Here is a 17,699-nt window from a genome sequence, read left to right on the forward strand (position 1 = left end):
AAATGTATCAATAACGGTTACATATTAAAGTACATTTACGTTCTAAGTGCAACTCTAACTTTCCAGTATTCTCAGTATGCCTTTCTACAAGCTTGCCCTTAATGCGACTTCTGGCTGAATCACCCAGCCAGTCAAGAGGCATTCACTACGCCTCCAACGCAGCTCAGAAGCAAAGCCGTCACTTGGTTTGCGGTAGTCTGAGAACTTTAACTCGGCTCCTGGGCCCCCGTGAGAACACCCGAGACCCACGTCCCACCGAGTCCCGTCTCCTCCCTCTCCAGCAGGTTCCCAGACCTAGTTCGGTTCTAACGTTGACCCGCGCAGAGCGCATGCCTGTCACCCGGCCTCGAACCCTCGGCAGGCGCCGCCCGCCGCTCCTCGCGCCCCTCCCCCGTCTGGGGAAGTTGCGTCATCACGCTCGCTCGCCCTGTCCCCGGATGCACTTTTATATCTGGATTCTTAGAGCGGACTCAGAGCTCCACGGTGCCCTGCGCGCTCAGCACATGCGCGACGGCTCTGCTCCCTCTTCCTCCCCTTTACACCAGCCTCCACCGCCCGGGCAGCCGCCGCCACCAACGAGTCAGGAAGTTCAAGATGGCCGCCGCCGAGGCTCCGTGTCTGCGGGAACAGTCGGAGTAAGTCTCTCCCTGCAGTACGGAAGGCCGCGGCCCTGGGGACTGCGGGGTGGCAGACGGCGGAGACTTGCACCGGCGGGCGGGAAAGTTCAGGCCTAACGGCGAGAGCCAAACTTTGCCTTTCCCCGCCCGATACGTTGTGGGGCGGGAAACGTGGGGCGCGGGTGGGCGGCCGGCCTGCGAGTTCCACTCCCTGAGGCCGCGTCTGTTGAGTCGGAGGTGGCCGCGGCCTGCCGCGCGTCGCTCCTCTGGGAGCCGTGGGCGCGAGCGGCCTCTACAGGTCCCGCGCGCCAGGCGGCTGCGGCCCCGGTGCGGTCGCGCCTTCCCAGTCCCCCCGGCGGGTCCGAGCGGCGATCCCGGGCCGCCGCACCCCAGCCTCGGTGCTGGGGGTGCGAGGAGCCGAGCGGCACCCGGGCCCTTCCGGAGACGTGTCTTCCTTCCGCGTGCAGTGCGGGTCGTCCTGCTCCGGGGTGAGCTTTAGAGCCAGAAAGCCGCGAGGAGCAGGGTGCTAGGGTCACCCTTTGGACCTCCCACAGCGATAGTTTGTGCACGTCCTCTCGCCACCCCTGGACTCTTCCTTACTCCATCACCCACCCGCTGTTTTATTGCAGCTTACTTGCCAACTTGCGAACGTGAGACAAACTAAGACCAGGTCCTTGGGGTTAAGGCCTGGCGTTCGGGCCTGCCTGCAGCGCTCCTTCGGGAGGACCCCTGAGAGCGGTAGTGGACATGGCCAGCTCCCACGGACCCGGGCACTTTCCTGTAGTTAAGCCAGTATAACATCGTGGATGCGGCCGAGAGGAATGCATACCTGTGTGTGTTGCAGAGGCTAACCATTGCTTCACTGAAATCACTGTATTTGTTTTTCGTGTGTGTGTTGAGGAAATCTCAAACAAGAACATAAAAGAGAATGGATTTTAAAACAATATTCTTGTATCGCCCGTTTTTGCGTCAGCATTATCTGACTTGTTTCCAGCCATTTTAGAAAAGAGGTAGATATAGCCCAGCAACTTGGGATTGAGAGATAGGAGAAATCTTTGCCACCAGACGGCCCAACACTTCATGGCTGTGCAACCAGTGGGACGCCTCAGCCCTGGGCTTTACTCAGCTAGACAGTGAAGTTTTTCATGGAGGACTATTGAAAGCTGCTTTATTATGTTCACATTTGACTCAGAGAGGACAGCAGACGGAGTCTAAAGTTTTAACTAGAGTTTGCCTCATGTTGTGTCTCTTCGAGGTCACAGTGTGGCACCGTTACAGTGTTTTTGCCAGCGCAGTGCCCATCTTAGGCGGTGCGGTGGTTGAACAGAGAGGTCGGGGTTTGAGTCCCCTTCAGGGCTCCAGCCCAGATTGTGCACTCACCTATACTGAGTGGCCAGATTATTATGACCATCCCATCAGTACTTCATTGACACTTCCAAAAATACTGAATATTGAAAACTTCCTCAGCAAATACTCTCAAGGTTTTATTATTATTATTATTTGCATAACTAATTCACTTCATTGTACTGATGGGGTGGTCATAATAATCTGGCCACTCAGTGTATGTTTCGTTCTCCCTTCTCTCTCAAATCAATAAAAACATTTTTAAAAATTAAAGTCCTATAGTATTATGGCTCATTTTATTTTAGAAACAGTTCAGATTCACTTTGAGGAGTCATTCAGCTACATTTTTATTTACATATTCAAATACTAGATTTGATAGTAATAAGTAACTTTTTTAGGCCTTTGCAATGTGAGTGATACTGAGATAGTCTTTAATTTTACTTCCCCTCCCCCACAGAACATTGGGTATAAATGGAATATTTGGTTTATATGTGTTCCATTTTCAATTATTTGAAGATGTTTAACAAAACAGTTTGATATGAAAGCAAGTACTATGTATGCTGCTCATACTGAATGCTGGATATACTGTAGTGTCTGAACAGTTCTTTAGAGGATACTTAATAGTTTATATGGATGCTATTCAAAGTTCTAATTTAGAAAAAGTAAATATTAAAAAAACAGTTTTAAGCTTCCTGAAGGCTTTCTAGGGCTTTTACATTTGTCACTCATTAGCTAACTCAGCCTTTTGGATGGTTTTAAACATTTACTTTAAAAAATATATGTGTGCGTGTGTTATATAAAAAATACATTTATTTATATATTATATATTATATATATATATATATACACACACACACACACACATATATATATTTATTAATCCTCACCCAAGAATATTTACCTTCCCCCTTTTTTAGAGAGAGAATGGTAGAGGGTGGGGGGAGAGAGAGAAAAAAAAACTTCTATGTGAGAGATATACCCATTGGTTGCCTCCCACACATGCCCCTACCAGAGCCAGGGACTGAGGTACGTGCCCTTGGTCAGTGCCCTTGATCGGAATCGAACTCTCAGTCCACAGGCTGATGCTCTATAATCACTGAGCAAAACTGGCAGGGCTAAACATTTACATTTTTACATGCATTGACTTGTTTGTACTTACCAAGCCAGGAATTGCTCAAAGCACTGAACAAATAAATATTAACTCATTTAATCCTTATAATGGCCCGTTGGTGGTAGATACTGTTATTTCCCATGTTTTACAGATGATACTGAAGCACAGAAAAATTAAGTTAACTTGGCCAAGGTTGTACTAAGTGACAGACCCAAGATTTAAACCCAGGCAGTCTGGTTTTAGAACCCAGCTCCTATCTATTGTATAGTCTGGTCTGCCACTATACATTTTAAAAATAGCCTTTAAGGCTTGAAATAATTTTCATTTATTTCCAGTGTCCCAGAAAGATCCACTTTTATGTGATAGTTCTAATTCTTTGAAATATAATCCCAAACCTGATTTAGAAAAGATGTGGGTCAAGGAAATTGTTTTAAGAATAGTTGGTCTTGCCCGGCCAGTGAGATTCAGTAGTTGAGCATTGACCCATGAACCAGGAGGTCTCAGTTCAATTCCGGATCAGGGCACATGCCTGGGTTGTGGGCTCAATCCCCAGTGGGAGCATGCAGGGGGTGGCCAATTGATGATTCTCTCTCCTCAATGTTTCTCTCTCCCTTCCTCTCTGAAATCAGTAAAAGTGCATATGTGTATGTGTGTATGTGTACATATACACATAAAAGAAAGTCTTTGGGGATTCATTCTTATTTTTACTTCTCCGTTAGTTCTGTATTAAAGTAGTTTAATTTGTTAGAGAAACAAGCTTAATTACTTATAAAGAAGCAATTGCATTCCCTTTGCTAACCATTTTGTCTCCAAAGCATAAATTGAATGCCCCCCAAAAAGATATAAAAAAAGAATATTCTAGGGGAGGAGGGGGAAACGATGTGAAAAAGAAAGTTAAAATAACACTTGTGGTTGGTAACTGGCGACTTTATTTTAAAATTGTTCATGGCTATTTGTGCCAGATGCCCCAAGATCTGGGTTGTTTGAAGGGTGAAACTGGTACTTTGCATTCGACAAAACAAATGAACAAATACTGTTAAACCCTTTCATATTGCCTGAACTTTTAACTTAGCTTTGTTTCCAAATAATGTGATTTGAAGGACATTAATCAGCTCTCAGTCAGTATTGTTTTATGACAAAACTGTTGTAGACCAGGTTGGTATAGACCTATACACCTGCTAATGTGTGTTAAATTGCAAAATGTAAATTTATATATATGGAATTTATATGCAATAGTCCCTCTTTTTCATGGGGTATACATTCCCAGACCTCCAGTGAATGCCATAACCACAGATAGTATCAAATTCTACATGTACAGGCATACCTCACTTTATTGCACTTCACAGATATTGCATTTTACATGTTGAAGGTTTATAGTAACCCTGCCTTGAGTAAGTCTGTCTGTGCCATTTTTCCAACAGTATTTGCTCATGTCATGTCTCTATGTCACATTTTGATCATTTTCACACTATTTCAAATGTTACTGTTATTATACTATGGTAATCTGTCATCAGCGATTTTTGATGTTAGTACTGTACAGCCCAGCTGATGGATGGCATTTTTAGCAGTATTTTTAAATTTAGGAATTGTTTTTTAAAGACAGTGCTATTGCATACTTAATAGACTAAAGCAGGGGTCCTCAAACTTTTTAAACAGGGGGCCAGTTCACTGTCCCTCAGACCGTTGGAGGGCCGGACTGTAGTTTAAAAAAAAACTATGAACAAATTCCTATGCACACTGCACAGATCTTATTTTGAAGTAAAAAAACAAATGTTTTCGGCGGGCCGCATGTGGCCCGCGGGCTGTAGTTTGGGGACCCCTGGACTAAAGTATAGTATAAACATAACTTTTTAAAAATATATATATTTTATTGATTTTTTCCACAGAGAGGAAGAGAGAGGGATAGACAGTTAGAAACATTGATGAGAGGGAAACATCGATCAGCTGCCTCTTGCACACCTCCTACTGGGGATGTGCCCGCAACCAAGGTACATGCCCTTGGCCGGAATCAAACCTGGGACCTTTCAGTCCGCAGGCTGATGATGCTCTATCCACTGAGCCAAACCAGTGCAGCGGTTCTCAACCTGTGGGTCGCAAACAATGAAAATACATCCTGCATATCAGATACTTACATTACGATTTATAACAGTAGCAAAATTACAATTATGAAGTAGCAACGAAAATAATTTTATGGTTGGGGGTCACCACAACATGAGGAACTGTATTTAAGGGTTGCGACATTAGGAAGGTTGAGAACCACTGGTTAGGGCTAAAACGTAACTTTTATAAACATTGTGACTGTCTTTATTGTGACATTCACTTTCTTTTAGTGATGTGGAACCAAACCTGCAATATCTCCAAAGGTATACCTGTACTATGTTTTTTCCTATACATACATATCTGTGAAAAACTTGAGATTAACAATAACAACTAATAATAAAATAGAACAGTCCTTTATAATAAAGGGCTAATATGCAAATTGTCCCCTCAACTGGGAGTTTGACCAGAGGGTGGGGCCGGCCAACCTCCTGTGTCACCTCCCCCCAGCTAGCCAGGTCGATAGATCAGTCCTGATTGGGGTGGGCTGGCCGGACCCCACCCATGCACAAATTCATGCACCAGGCCTATAGTTATAATAATATACTGTAGTAAAAGTTATGTGAGTGTGGTCTCTAGCTCTCAGAATATTTTACTTATTGTATTCACTTTTCTTGTGATGATACTATTACCTTACAAGAAACCTTTCCCTAAAGCTTTAGAAGAAAGTTGTTAATGATGATCCCAAATTAGCTGCCTTAGCACAAGGTCATTATATGTAATATGCCATTGACTTGTTGAGTTCAAGTTTTCCTGATTTACCTCGTCAGACTGCAATTATTATTTTCTATGAAATTTGCCTTAGAGATCAACTGAGGAGGGTAAATGTCTGCTCTATGCCTAATTCCAGTGTGGGAGAACTCTAGGATTATTAAGGTTAACCTAGCTGGCCCTAAGATGCTTGTAGCATTTTTATCAGTAACCTAATCATTTCTTGAGGTAACATTAAATTACAATAGAAACTGGTGTCACTCATGGGAATGGCTCTCAAACACTGGGTATCATGATGTACATCCTGATTCTCAGAAGCATTAGGAGCTAGAAAAGCTTTTGGTAAATTCTTAAGAATTTTGAATGAAACTTGGCAGATTTGTAAATTACAGAAAGCTTTAGAAAAAGGTTCAAAGAGCAGGTTTTTCTTGGTGAGGGAGGTGATTAAATCATTTAGGGTACTGCATTCAAGAAATAGGCATGTGTACTGTGAAGCCCTGGAAATATACCTGAGCAAGAACAAAGTGTTTGCTGTCAAAGGTAAGAGTATGGTCTAGCCCAGTGATGGCGAACCTATGACACGCGTGTCAGAGGTGACACGCGAACTCATTTTTTTTGGTTGATTTTTCTTTGTTAAATGGCATTTACATATATAAAATAAATATCAAAAATATAAATCTTTGTTTTACTATGGTTGCAAATATCAAAAAATTTCTATATGTGACTATGTGACATGGCACCAGAGTTAAGTTAGGGTTTTTCAAAATGCTGACACGCTGAGCTCAAAAGGTTCACCATCCCTGGTATAGCCAGTATAAACCATCTGTAGTGTATTGAATACAGTTTTTATATGTTATTCTATATAAACTAGAGGCCCAGTGCACGGCATTTGTGCACTGGGGTAGGAGGGCTGTCCCTAAGCCTGGCCTGTGCCCTCTTGCAGTCTGGGACCCGGGAGAGGCTCACGCCACCGCCACTGCACTCGCCAACCATGAGCCCAGTTTCTAGCTGAGCAGCGCTCCCCCTGTGGAAGTGCACTCACCACTAGGGGACAGCTCCTGCCTTGAGTGTCTGCCCCCTGGTGGTTAGTGCGCATCATAGCAACCGTAGTTCCACCGTTTGATTTGCATATTACCTTTTTATTATATAGGATCATTTAACACATTGTATGCGGGAAACATATTTATACGTTTTACGTATTTATACGTTCTACCAGTGTAGTAGAGCGGGGGACACATATTAATACGTTTTTTATAGACTAGCGGTAGAATGCGGGTAACGTATAAATACGTAAACTAAAGTTATCGTAATTTTACTGAACGTTGCCATTTGTGCAAAAAATTAGCAAAAATGGCCCGCGCCACCTGTTAGCGCGCGATAAAAACTACCCGCAAACAATGTACTTACTGAGTACCTTCTATAAGTTAGATAGTATAGGTCTTAGGGATAGAGCAGTGGATTAAACATTAAAATTTTCCTCTCATAGGGTTTGTGTTATAATAGGAAGAGCCCAACAGAATTGTATTAGGTTGTGGCAACTTGGAGAAAAATTAAGCAAAGAAAGGCAATATATGTGTGGTAGGGTGGGTGTTGCGATTAAAATGAAGTGATCAGGGAAACTTAACTGAGGAAGTATAATTTGCACAAAGAATTGAGGTTTGCAAAAGAACCAGCAATATATACAACTGGAGAAAGCATTCTAGGCAGAAGACAGTAAGTACAAGTACCAAGGCCCTGAGATTTACCTGTTCATGGAGAGCAGTGTAGCTGAAGTGGATGAGTGTGAGAGGAAAGTAATAGGTTCAAAATATTGAAGTTGGGCAGATTTTATGAGGCCTTGTAAAGAATTTTAGTTTTGACTCTGAATGGAGTAGGAGGCAACAATCAAGTGTCATGCAGAGTAGTGATAATGCTCTCATTTTAAAAGCATCCATCATAAGGAAGAGCTCTTGACTAATTTGGAATGTAATACCAGCCTTCTTGTTAGCTTGCTGTGTGACCTTAGGCACATTCCTTAAGTCCCTTTAACTTTAATATCTCACCTGTCTTGGAGACATATGGAGAGATAATATTTCTTGAGTACTTTGTGTGAACCATTGCCAAGACAAATCTCTGATTTGTCAATACTATTATTTCCCCAGTTTTTACAATTGAGGAAACTGAGGCACAGAAGTAACTTGCCTAAGGTTATACTAGGTGTGCCATGTTGGAGATGACATTTTAATAAGATAGTTTGACTCGAGCATCCATGGTCTTTGATAGTATTCCTTAAAATAACATTCTTAGTATTAGTCCTGCCAGCTCCAGTGTCATGATGAGTAAATATATTTATTTATCCAGTATCTGAACAATAATAACAGCTTACTTTTTGGCACTTGGTTTGTGCTAGGCATTGTTGTAAACCTTAACATCTATTGCCCTGTGCAATCTTCACAACACGCTTTGGGGTAGATGCTATTATTTTTATAATTTTTCCATTTTATACATGAGGTGCCTACAGATCAGAGAAATCTTAAACTTGCCTAAGTCTGCACAACTAGTAAGTTGAACCCAGTATTTGAATCCAGGTAGTTTGTGGAAACTGCCTAACCATCCAACTATTCTTCTTTACTTAAAGGGTCTTCAGTTACTAGTAGCTTGATCTGAATTTTATACTTTGAGTACTTAGTGTTTTACCTGAAAATCATCCTCAACCTTTTAAAAGGTTCTCCATACCTATCCCCATATCTTGAATTAGCCTAATTCAATTTGTCTCAGACTTTTCCCCCTGTGAGTCAAGGTTCATATATCTCACGTGGATTGTGGCATGAAAGATTTCTGGGCAAGGATTGCCTATAGGAGGGTGTATAGCCTTATACAAAGGTGTAACCTATTTTCTAGTTTTGTGATTTTTCCCTCCTCCACAATCATGTTTGTTTGTTTTTATGTTTGTTTGTTTTAATACAAAGATATTACACTTTCTTTTTCCAAGTCTTTTGAGAACATTTGATGATCCAGAGAACACTACTATATTTATTCTATCTTCTCATACCCTATTAGAAGTAAGCTCAAACTAAAACCTGACTCTCACTAGAAGACACAGCTTCCTCTGCAGCTCTATTTTAATATTTTTTTTATTTCCCAGAGTCTATAGTACCAGAAATGGATATTGGCAATCTGACACTAAAAAATTCAAAGTATTTGCCATGTGGTAGTTATGTTCTCCATATTCTGCACCCCCCTCGTTAATTGAAAACTTTTCAAGCAAACTCCATTGTGTCCTTTATTGAGCACAGACTTGGCTGGAAGGTCAGACTCTTCTTCAACCCTGCCATAATGACAATGTCATTACAGACCATCCATCCAACAACCTTACCTCGCAGTTCCTAGGCCTTTGATTACAGTGAGCCTATAACTGTATCTCAGCCACTACCTCCCAGAATCTCATGCTGTATCTTGTCATCTGGAATTGGTCCACTGAGATCTTAACTTTCATTAGACCATTTACTTCCACATGTTTGATGCCCTGACAGCACTGATCTGCTTACAGTTGGCTATATATAATTATCCCCTTTTCACTTTTTTTTTTTTTTTTCACCCTAAAGTACCTCTTTCCCCTTCTGGTTAATTTTTTACTCATTCTTTTTTTTTTTTTTTTTTAAATATATTTTATTGATTTTTTACAGAGAGGAAGGGAGAGAGATAGAGAGTTGGAAACATCGATGAGAGAGAAACATCGATCAGCCGCCTCCTGCACATCTCCTATTGGGGATGTGCCCGCAACCCAGGTACATGCCCTTGACCGGAATCGAACCTGGGACCTTTCAGTCCGCAGGCTGACGCTCTATCCACTGAGCCAAACCGGTTTCGGCTTTTTACTCATTCTTGAGGAGAATGTTACAGTGTTACTTCCAACTCATGTACCTTCCCGATAAACATTTCTTATTCTACCCAAAGTACCTGCTTAAAAAATAGCGTGGGTTTTTTTCTGTAATTTCATTCAAGATACTTCCCTTGACCATTTTCAAAATGATTTTAGGTTTTCCTTTAGTGTTCCTTTATTCATGTCATTATCCCATAATGCCCTTATTTGTGTAATTATCATTACACTTTGTTTTCCTCTGGACTATCATTTTCTTGAGGAAGGCAGGTATTGGTCTTGTACATCTTTGTTTTCCTGCTACCCACCTTAATATCTACATTTAAATATAGGTGATCTTTAAAAAATGGTAAAAGAGATTGAATGAATAGATTTATTCATAACTTGCAAGGAGCTATTTGATAAACTTACTGACAGTACAGGAGTGTATAATTGGAAGGATTTTGACAATAATTCATATTTTCCTTCAAAAATAGTATGAATTAATTCAGATAAATTAAAGTCTTGTTTTGATCTCATTCTAAGATGTGATAATACAGTATGGAGTGACTTTAAAGGGTAAATTTAAATATTGTTGTCGTAGCCTGTGTTTTACCTGGGAATACTGAACAGCATTGATTTAGCAAAATAATTTAAATCATAAATTCTTTAACTGAGCATAGCTCAAACAATTAAGTACAAAAGCCACTGAACATATTTTTGGAAAATAATCTCTTCATTTGAAACTTAGCTGAGCAAATATTGGGTTAGACCATGTGAAATTGCTGATTTTGAACTATTATTGATTTGAACTATTATTAACCTGCAAAAGACCCTTTGATATGGCTCAATGACATGATTCTCAGTGGCTGCTGCAGGTCAAGAGTCTGTAACTCCTGGTTAGTTTACTATGAAGTTTTAACACTTGGAAGGTATATTTATACTATCAACATCAGCCACCGGTGCACATGATGGAGTGCTATTTTGGGTATGCTCAATATTGGCCCCAGAGATTTTTTTTTAAAGTATGCTTCTGAATTTAAAGTGGAAAAAGAGATTAGTCTCCCAAATAGGTCTATGTGTTTAATAAAAGAAAATGGGGCATTCTTTTGTGTATTCGATTGAAATGTATTTTATCATTATTTTGTTATGATCATGAATGCTCGATAAATTATATGATTTTAAAATGTGTTTGATACATTATAGGATGGAAGATGCTGATAATTCTGAAAAGAGTATACATGAAGAAAATGGAGAAGTATCAGAAGACCAATCTCAAAATAAGCACAGTCGTCACAAAAAAAAGAAGCATAAACACAGAAGTAAACATAAGAAACATAAACATTCCTTAGAAGAAGACAAGGATAAAAAACATAAACATAAGCATAAACATAAGAAACACAAAAGAAAAGAAGTTATAGATGCTTCTGACAAAGAAGGTTTGTCTCCAGCAAAAAGAACTAAACTTGATGATTTAGCGTTGCTGGAAGACTTGGAAAAACAGAGAGCCTTGATTAAAGCTGAACTTGATAATGAGTTAATGGAAGGAAAGGTCCAGTCAGGGATGGGGCTCATATTACAAGGTTATGAATCTGGCTCTGAAGAAGAGGGGGAAATTCATGAAAAGGCAAGAAATGGAAATAGGTCTAGTACTAGATCTTCCACTACCAAGGGGAAACTTGAACTTATGGACAATAAAAATAGTACAAAAAAGCGAAGTAAAAGCAGATCCAAAGAACGGACTAGACATAGGTCTGATAAAAAGAAAAGTAAGGGAGGTGTTGAAATAGTTAAAGAGAAGACAACTAGGAGCAAATCAAAGGAGAGGAAAAAGTCTAAAAGTCCATCCAAAAGAAGTAAGTCTCAAGATCAAGCAAGAAAATCAAAATCTCCTACCCTTAGAAGGCGATCTCAAGAGAAAATTGGGAAGGCCAGATCTCCTACTGATGACAAGGTTAAGATTGAAGATAAAAGTAAGTCAAAAGATAGAAAAAAATCCCCAGTTATAAATGAAAGAAGTCGTGATCGAGGCAAAAAATCCAGATCCCCAGTTGACTTAAGAGGTAAATCCAAAGACAGAAGGTCACGGTCCAAAGAGAGAAAATCAAAACGGTCTGAAACTGATAAAGAAAAGAAGCCAATTAAATCTCCCTCTAAAGATGCTTCTTCTGGGAAAGAAAATAGGTCACCCAGTAGAAGACCTGGTCGTAGTCCTAAAAGAAGAAGTTTGTCTCCAAAACAACGTGATAAATCCAGAAGAAGTAGATCTCCACTTTTAAATGATAGAAGGTCTAAGCAGAGCAAGTCACCTTCTCGAACTCTGTCTCCCAGTAGAAGAGCTAAGAGCCGATCCTTGGAAAGAAAACGAAGAGAACCAGAAAGGAGACGACTTTCTTCCCCAAGGTAACTTATTTTCAAAATGTTAGTGCTTTTTACCAATGCACCAAATTTTAAAGGAGAAACTAGAACTTGTGACAATGAAAGATGAGATAGTAATGAGTTTTATAGTTTTAGGTGTAATCCATTCCATTTACTGTATTTACATTTGTACTTTTGTCATTGTGTATCTTGGTTGTGGACAATTTACAAATACTGAACTTGATAGAAACCTTTGTTTTCAAGTTCTTAATTTAGTATCTAACTTGCAGACTCATTCCTTTAAATCCAAGTAAATTGACAGCTCTGTATACCCATTTATGGGGAGGGAGTATATTTCCTAGAGGGGATTATTACTCCATTGGACAATATAGGCTGAAATTTTCAACTTTGAAAAGTTAAAAAAAAGAGGTATCAGTTTTAAGGTTTGTGATCTGTCTGTTCTCTTGAATTGGCATGATTTTGAGTTCTAACAATATTAATTGAAACTATAGTTGCTTTTGGCCCCCAAACACAATGAAATTGAAAGTGGAAATTTTTTTTGTTAATTTAAATATTTATAATCTGTTGCAAACAACAACAACCCCTTAAGTTTAGGAAGGATGGTATAAGAAACTATTTTTTACTACCACTAATAATGAAAATAATTCATATTTGTATAATACATTCAATCCATCAGTTCTTTTCTCAAATTCTCGTGATTCTCTCAGGGAAGTGACTCATGCTTAATTTATAAATGGAAAAAATAGATTGATCCTATTTACTAGGGAAAAAAATAGATTGATCCTACTTACTAGGATTATAGAAGTAATAAATAGTTAAGACACAGAAAGGATTTTGGAAGGGAGGGGTCGGGAATTGTTTAGACTACTCTAAAGTACTTTAGAAACAGATTTTTAGCTGTCTTTATATTCAGTGATTAGGCATGTGAAAAAATCGGCCAAGTTTCACTTAAGGGAATATTGGCTTATTCTGTGTAAGGATATGAATTCCTGTTCATTTATTATTATATATTAACGTTTATTGTCTATGGGTTTAAATAAATAAGCTAGACTCAGTTTATCATATTTTTCAAGAAATTTCAATAATGCTTTTTTTTAAACAGCTCTATTTTAAAGAGATACTCTTGACTCTTTACTTCTAAGTTACATTGTAATGAAATGGCCCCATTAGCTTTCTTGCATTGAGGCAGTTGTTACTGATTTGTTATGTAAAGTTAATGATCCTGGTCTCCGTCAATTTGCTTTCAGTTTGTGAAGGATATTTTGAAGAATTTATTAAGGATTAGAGTTGAATTTTTTAAAACAAATATTTTTTTAATTACAGAAGAAATATTAATTAAAGAGAAATTCAAAAAATGCAGAAGCATATAAATTCTTTCCCTCTCTCTTTTTCCATTGCTACTCCTAAGAGAAATCTTTCTAGCCCTTTTTCTATGCCCATACAATTATATTAATGTTTTTTCTTACAAAAATGGAGTCATACTATTCATGTTAACAGTGATTTGCTTTTTTCATCAAACACTTCTCTGTTAATACATACAGATCTTTTAAAATTTTTTAAATTGGTTGATTTTTTCCCCTTTAACAAGAGAGAAAGGGAGAAACAGCGATTTGTTGTTCCACTTATGCATTTCACTTGATACTAATGAAAATTTAGGTTGATTACAGATTTTCATGATTGTATGCAAAGATATCCATGGGTTATGTGTGAGATTTCTTTGTAGAATAAATTCACAGACATGAAACTGCAAAGTCTATGATTATGTACGTTTATACATTTTAGAAAATTATTGCTGAATTTCCTTGTAGGAAATTTATACCAATATATACTTCCATGACTAGATGGACTGCCCTTTTTATATTTTCTTTGCTCTAAGGTTGGTGTTGATTGTAAGATGCTATTATTGTATGTAATTGATATATTAAAAATAAGATTCTTAATTGCAAAAATGTCAAAATTTAGAAATAAAAGTCTTTAAACTTAGGAAGTGGAATATTATCACTCACTTGGGGAAGTTTTGAATTATTTATCTGGAATTGGAGTGAGTGGCTTTAACCTTAAGAATAATCTTTTTTTTTTTTTTAAATATATTTTATTGATTTTTTACAGAGAGGAAGGGGGAGAGATAGAGAGTTAGAAACATCGATGAGAGAGAAACATCGATCAGCTGCCTCCTGCACATCTCCTACTGGGGATATGCCCGCAACCCAGGTACATGCCCTTGACCGGAATCGAACCTGGGACCTTTCAGTCCGCAGGCCGACGCTCTATCCACTGAGCCAAACCGGTTTCGGCAAGAATAATCTTTAATAATTCTTCAGATTCTGAGACCAGAATAAATAGTCTTTTTGTGTGTGTGCCTATCATAACACCCAGATATCATTATAATCATTTGAATTTAAGTTTTGTTACGAAACATGTTTTTGTTTAGTATCTTTAGTAAAGTATGCCATTTCTTTTTCTTTTTAAGTTTATGAGCATTTATTTTTATTTATTTATATTAAAAAATATGGAACACTTTATGAATTTGCATGTCATCTTTATGTAGGGATCATGCTGATTTCAGTTCCAGTTTTAATGTATGTGTTGCCAAAGCAAGCACTGTGAATATTTATTTTTAAAGGTTGTCTTCATTCTAATAAACATTTTGGAAAGATAGAATTTTTTTCACAATAATATTTTTGCATGAGTCTAAAAGTTATATAAACATTAATGATAGAAAATTAGAATAATACCTAAAAGTACAAAAAATGATTTGAAAAAATCACTGTAATAGCGTGCCCTTTTTAAAGATGTCCATTACATGTAGATGAAATTCATTTATTTTGACTTAATTCATTTTCCTATTTACTTGTATTTGGTGCCCTTAAGAACACGACCTCGTGACGATATCCTCAGTAGACGCGAGAGATCAAAAGATGCCAGCCCGATTAGTAGGTGGTCTCCAACCCGAAGAAGAGCAAGTAGATCTCCCATTAGAAGGAGGTCTCGCTCCCCACTCAGGCGGAGCAGGTCTCCTAGAAGAAGAAGCAGGTCCCCTCGGAGAAGGTAAAGATGTTACCCTTTTGTTTCATTAAACTCTGAATCAGTGGTTCTCAACCTTCCTAATGCCGCGACCCTTTAATACAGTTCCTCATGTTGTGGTGACCCCCAATTTCATTGTCACAAATTGAACATAATTAAAGCATAGTGATTAATCACAAAAACAATATGTAATTATATATGTTTTCCGATGGTCTTAGGTGACCCCTGTGAAAGGGTCATTCGACCTCCAAAGGGGTCGCGACCCACAGGTTGAGAACCGCTGCTCTGAATGTTTAATAGAGTTTTCCTTTAAATTTAAATAAATCAGTGTTCATTAAAAACCTCAATCTTTTAAAAGTAGGACATTTTTTATTTTTTTTAAGAGATAAATATTAAATGAGCTAGGATTAGGTGTGTTATTTTTTAACTAGCAGGATAAATCATAGGATAATAAATAAGTAGCCCAGTTTTCTGTGTGTCTTACAGTTCTGTACTTATTTTTCTATTAACTTGTATTTGATCACCTTAAGAACATGGCCTCAAGATGATATCCTCAGTAGGCATGAAAGACTCTTTGGGCAAAAACCTATTTAATTTACCGTAGTAGAAATCATTTTATATGAAGCAACGTAGTCAGTAGTTAGCTGTTTAATTGAAAAGGTTGGCTTTTAAAGCAGGGAATCCATTTAAAATAACACATATACATTAAATACTTTAACCTAAAGCATAAATGATTGTTCATTTGCCAATCTTTTAACATTTAAAAAAAAATCTTCATTGGTGAAAGTATTACATATGTCCCCTTTTATCCCCCATTGACCTTTTCTAGCCCACTTCCAGCCCCCAACCCCCACCCCAAGCCATCACCACCCTGTTATCTGCATCCATGGGTTAAGCATATATGCATGCAAGTTCTTTGGTTGATCTCTCTCCACCCACCCACCCTCCCCCACCTTCCCTTTGAGATTTCACAGGCTGTTCCATGCTTCTATGTCTCTAGCTCTATTTAATCTTTAACATTTTTAATTGAACTAATACAAGAATAACATTTAAAGAGATAGTGCACCAGAAGCTTATATTGCAACTACTGGATATATCTTTACATATCTCTGAGTATTTTGTATCCTAGATTCCTAAAGTAGAAATGCTTTGTCTAAGCATGTGTATGTTTACACTTTTTTAAGTTATTGCCACATTATCTATCGATTTCCTACTTTGGACAGTTTTTTTTTAATCTCACATGTTTCTCTTCTGCCTGGTTTCATCACCTTTCTTTATGCTTCCTGATATAATCAATATTATGATCATAAGCATATTGTTCCTTGCTGAGCAAATAGTTGAGGGAGGAGAGGACCTTCATTCTAATGCTTCTAGCCTTCTGGCTCCAAACTGACTCCTGATAGGCCTCCTTATGCAGTTATCATTGTGGAATTTGTCTTTTTCTCCCTTTGGTGTTCCTTTGTTTTTCTTTTTGTGTTGTGATTCCATTTCCTGTATCCAGTGTCTACTCATGTTTTACCCCTTTGCTTTGGAAATGAATCTCCAGGAGCTTCCTGAGAAAAGTATGTGGAAAGGACTTATATTTTGGGGTCTATGTCTCTAAAAAATGTCCTTTATTCTCATTGCTGATATGTCAAGGGATATAATTCTAGGTTGATGTCATTTTTTCTTAGAATTTTGATATTGTTTTTTATTACTCTCAAAAAAAAGAATTTTGAGATTGTTATTCTGCTGTTTTCTAGTTTCCAATATTGCTATTAAGTCCTATTCTGATGTTAGTTTTTACAGGACTTGTTTTCTTCCCCCTCTCCCTCTCTTTTTATAATAAACTAGAGGCCTGGTGCACGGATTCGTGCACTGGTGTGGTCTCTCAGCCTGGCCTGCAGGGATTGGGCCCAGCCTGCTCTCTGATATCCCCTGAGGGGTCCCGGATTGTGAGAGGGCGGTTCTCAGGTGATGCACTCCGGAATGGGGCTCCCTCCTCTTTGGTTCTGGGTGTGTCACCCAAGAACCAAATCATTGCAGCTCAGCAGCTCCTGCGTTGAGTGTTTGCCCCCTGGTGGTCAGTGTGCGTCACAGCTACTGGCCGGAGAGTCTGCCCCCTGGTGGTCATTGCACATCATAGCTATGGGTCGACAGTTGGGTGGTTGGACGGTCGCTTAGGCATATATATATGCCCTGTGTTCTGAAATTTCACTATCATGTGCTTAGTGTGTGGCTTTTTCTTTCCATTGATTTTTCTGGGCACTAGATAGGCCATTTAATGCAGGATGATTATGGTTTCCTATTTTGGGAAATTTTCTCTCTTTTTTGTTTTTGTTTGCTTTCTTTCCCATTTCCCATTGTTTTCTCTCCTCCAGCCCCCATTGGACCTTCTGTATTATTCCATTCATTTTTTTTCTTTTTACTCATCTTTTTTTGTTTGTTTTGTTCTACTTTCAGTCTAGATTTTTCTCATTCTGCCTTCTTACCCTTCCACTGATCCCCTCCACCAAGCCCATATATATATATTCCCAAGACCTTGTTGGCTGTTTACTTTTTTTTATATAACATTTTACTTTTGTTTTATGGAAATAGT

The 17,699-nt window shown here is 38.7% G+C and overlaps 1 protein-coding gene across 1 annotated transcript in view; it reads left to right on the forward strand.

The window, feature by feature from the left end:
• Window positions 1-562: 562 nt before the first annotated feature.
• Window positions 563-17,699, forward strand: part of PRP4K (pre-mRNA processing factor kinase PRP4K) — a 61,541-nt gene continuing 44,404 nt past the window's right edge. The window contains exons 1-3 of the mRNA XM_081086633.1: window positions 563-635; window positions 10,925-12,121; window positions 14,969-15,145. Coding sequence (XP_080942759.1) covers window positions 595-635; window positions 10,925-12,121; window positions 14,969-15,145 — 1,415 coding nt within the window. The 5' untranslated portion in view covers window positions 563-594. The remainder of the gene's footprint in view (window positions 636-10,924; window positions 12,122-14,968; window positions 15,146-17,699) is intronic.

Source organism: Myotis nattereri (assembly GCF_964212035.1).
Source record: "Myotis nattereri genome assembly, chromosome: 3".
NCBI lineage: Eukaryota > Metazoa > Chordata > Mammalia > Chiroptera > Vespertilionidae > Myotis > Myotis nattereri.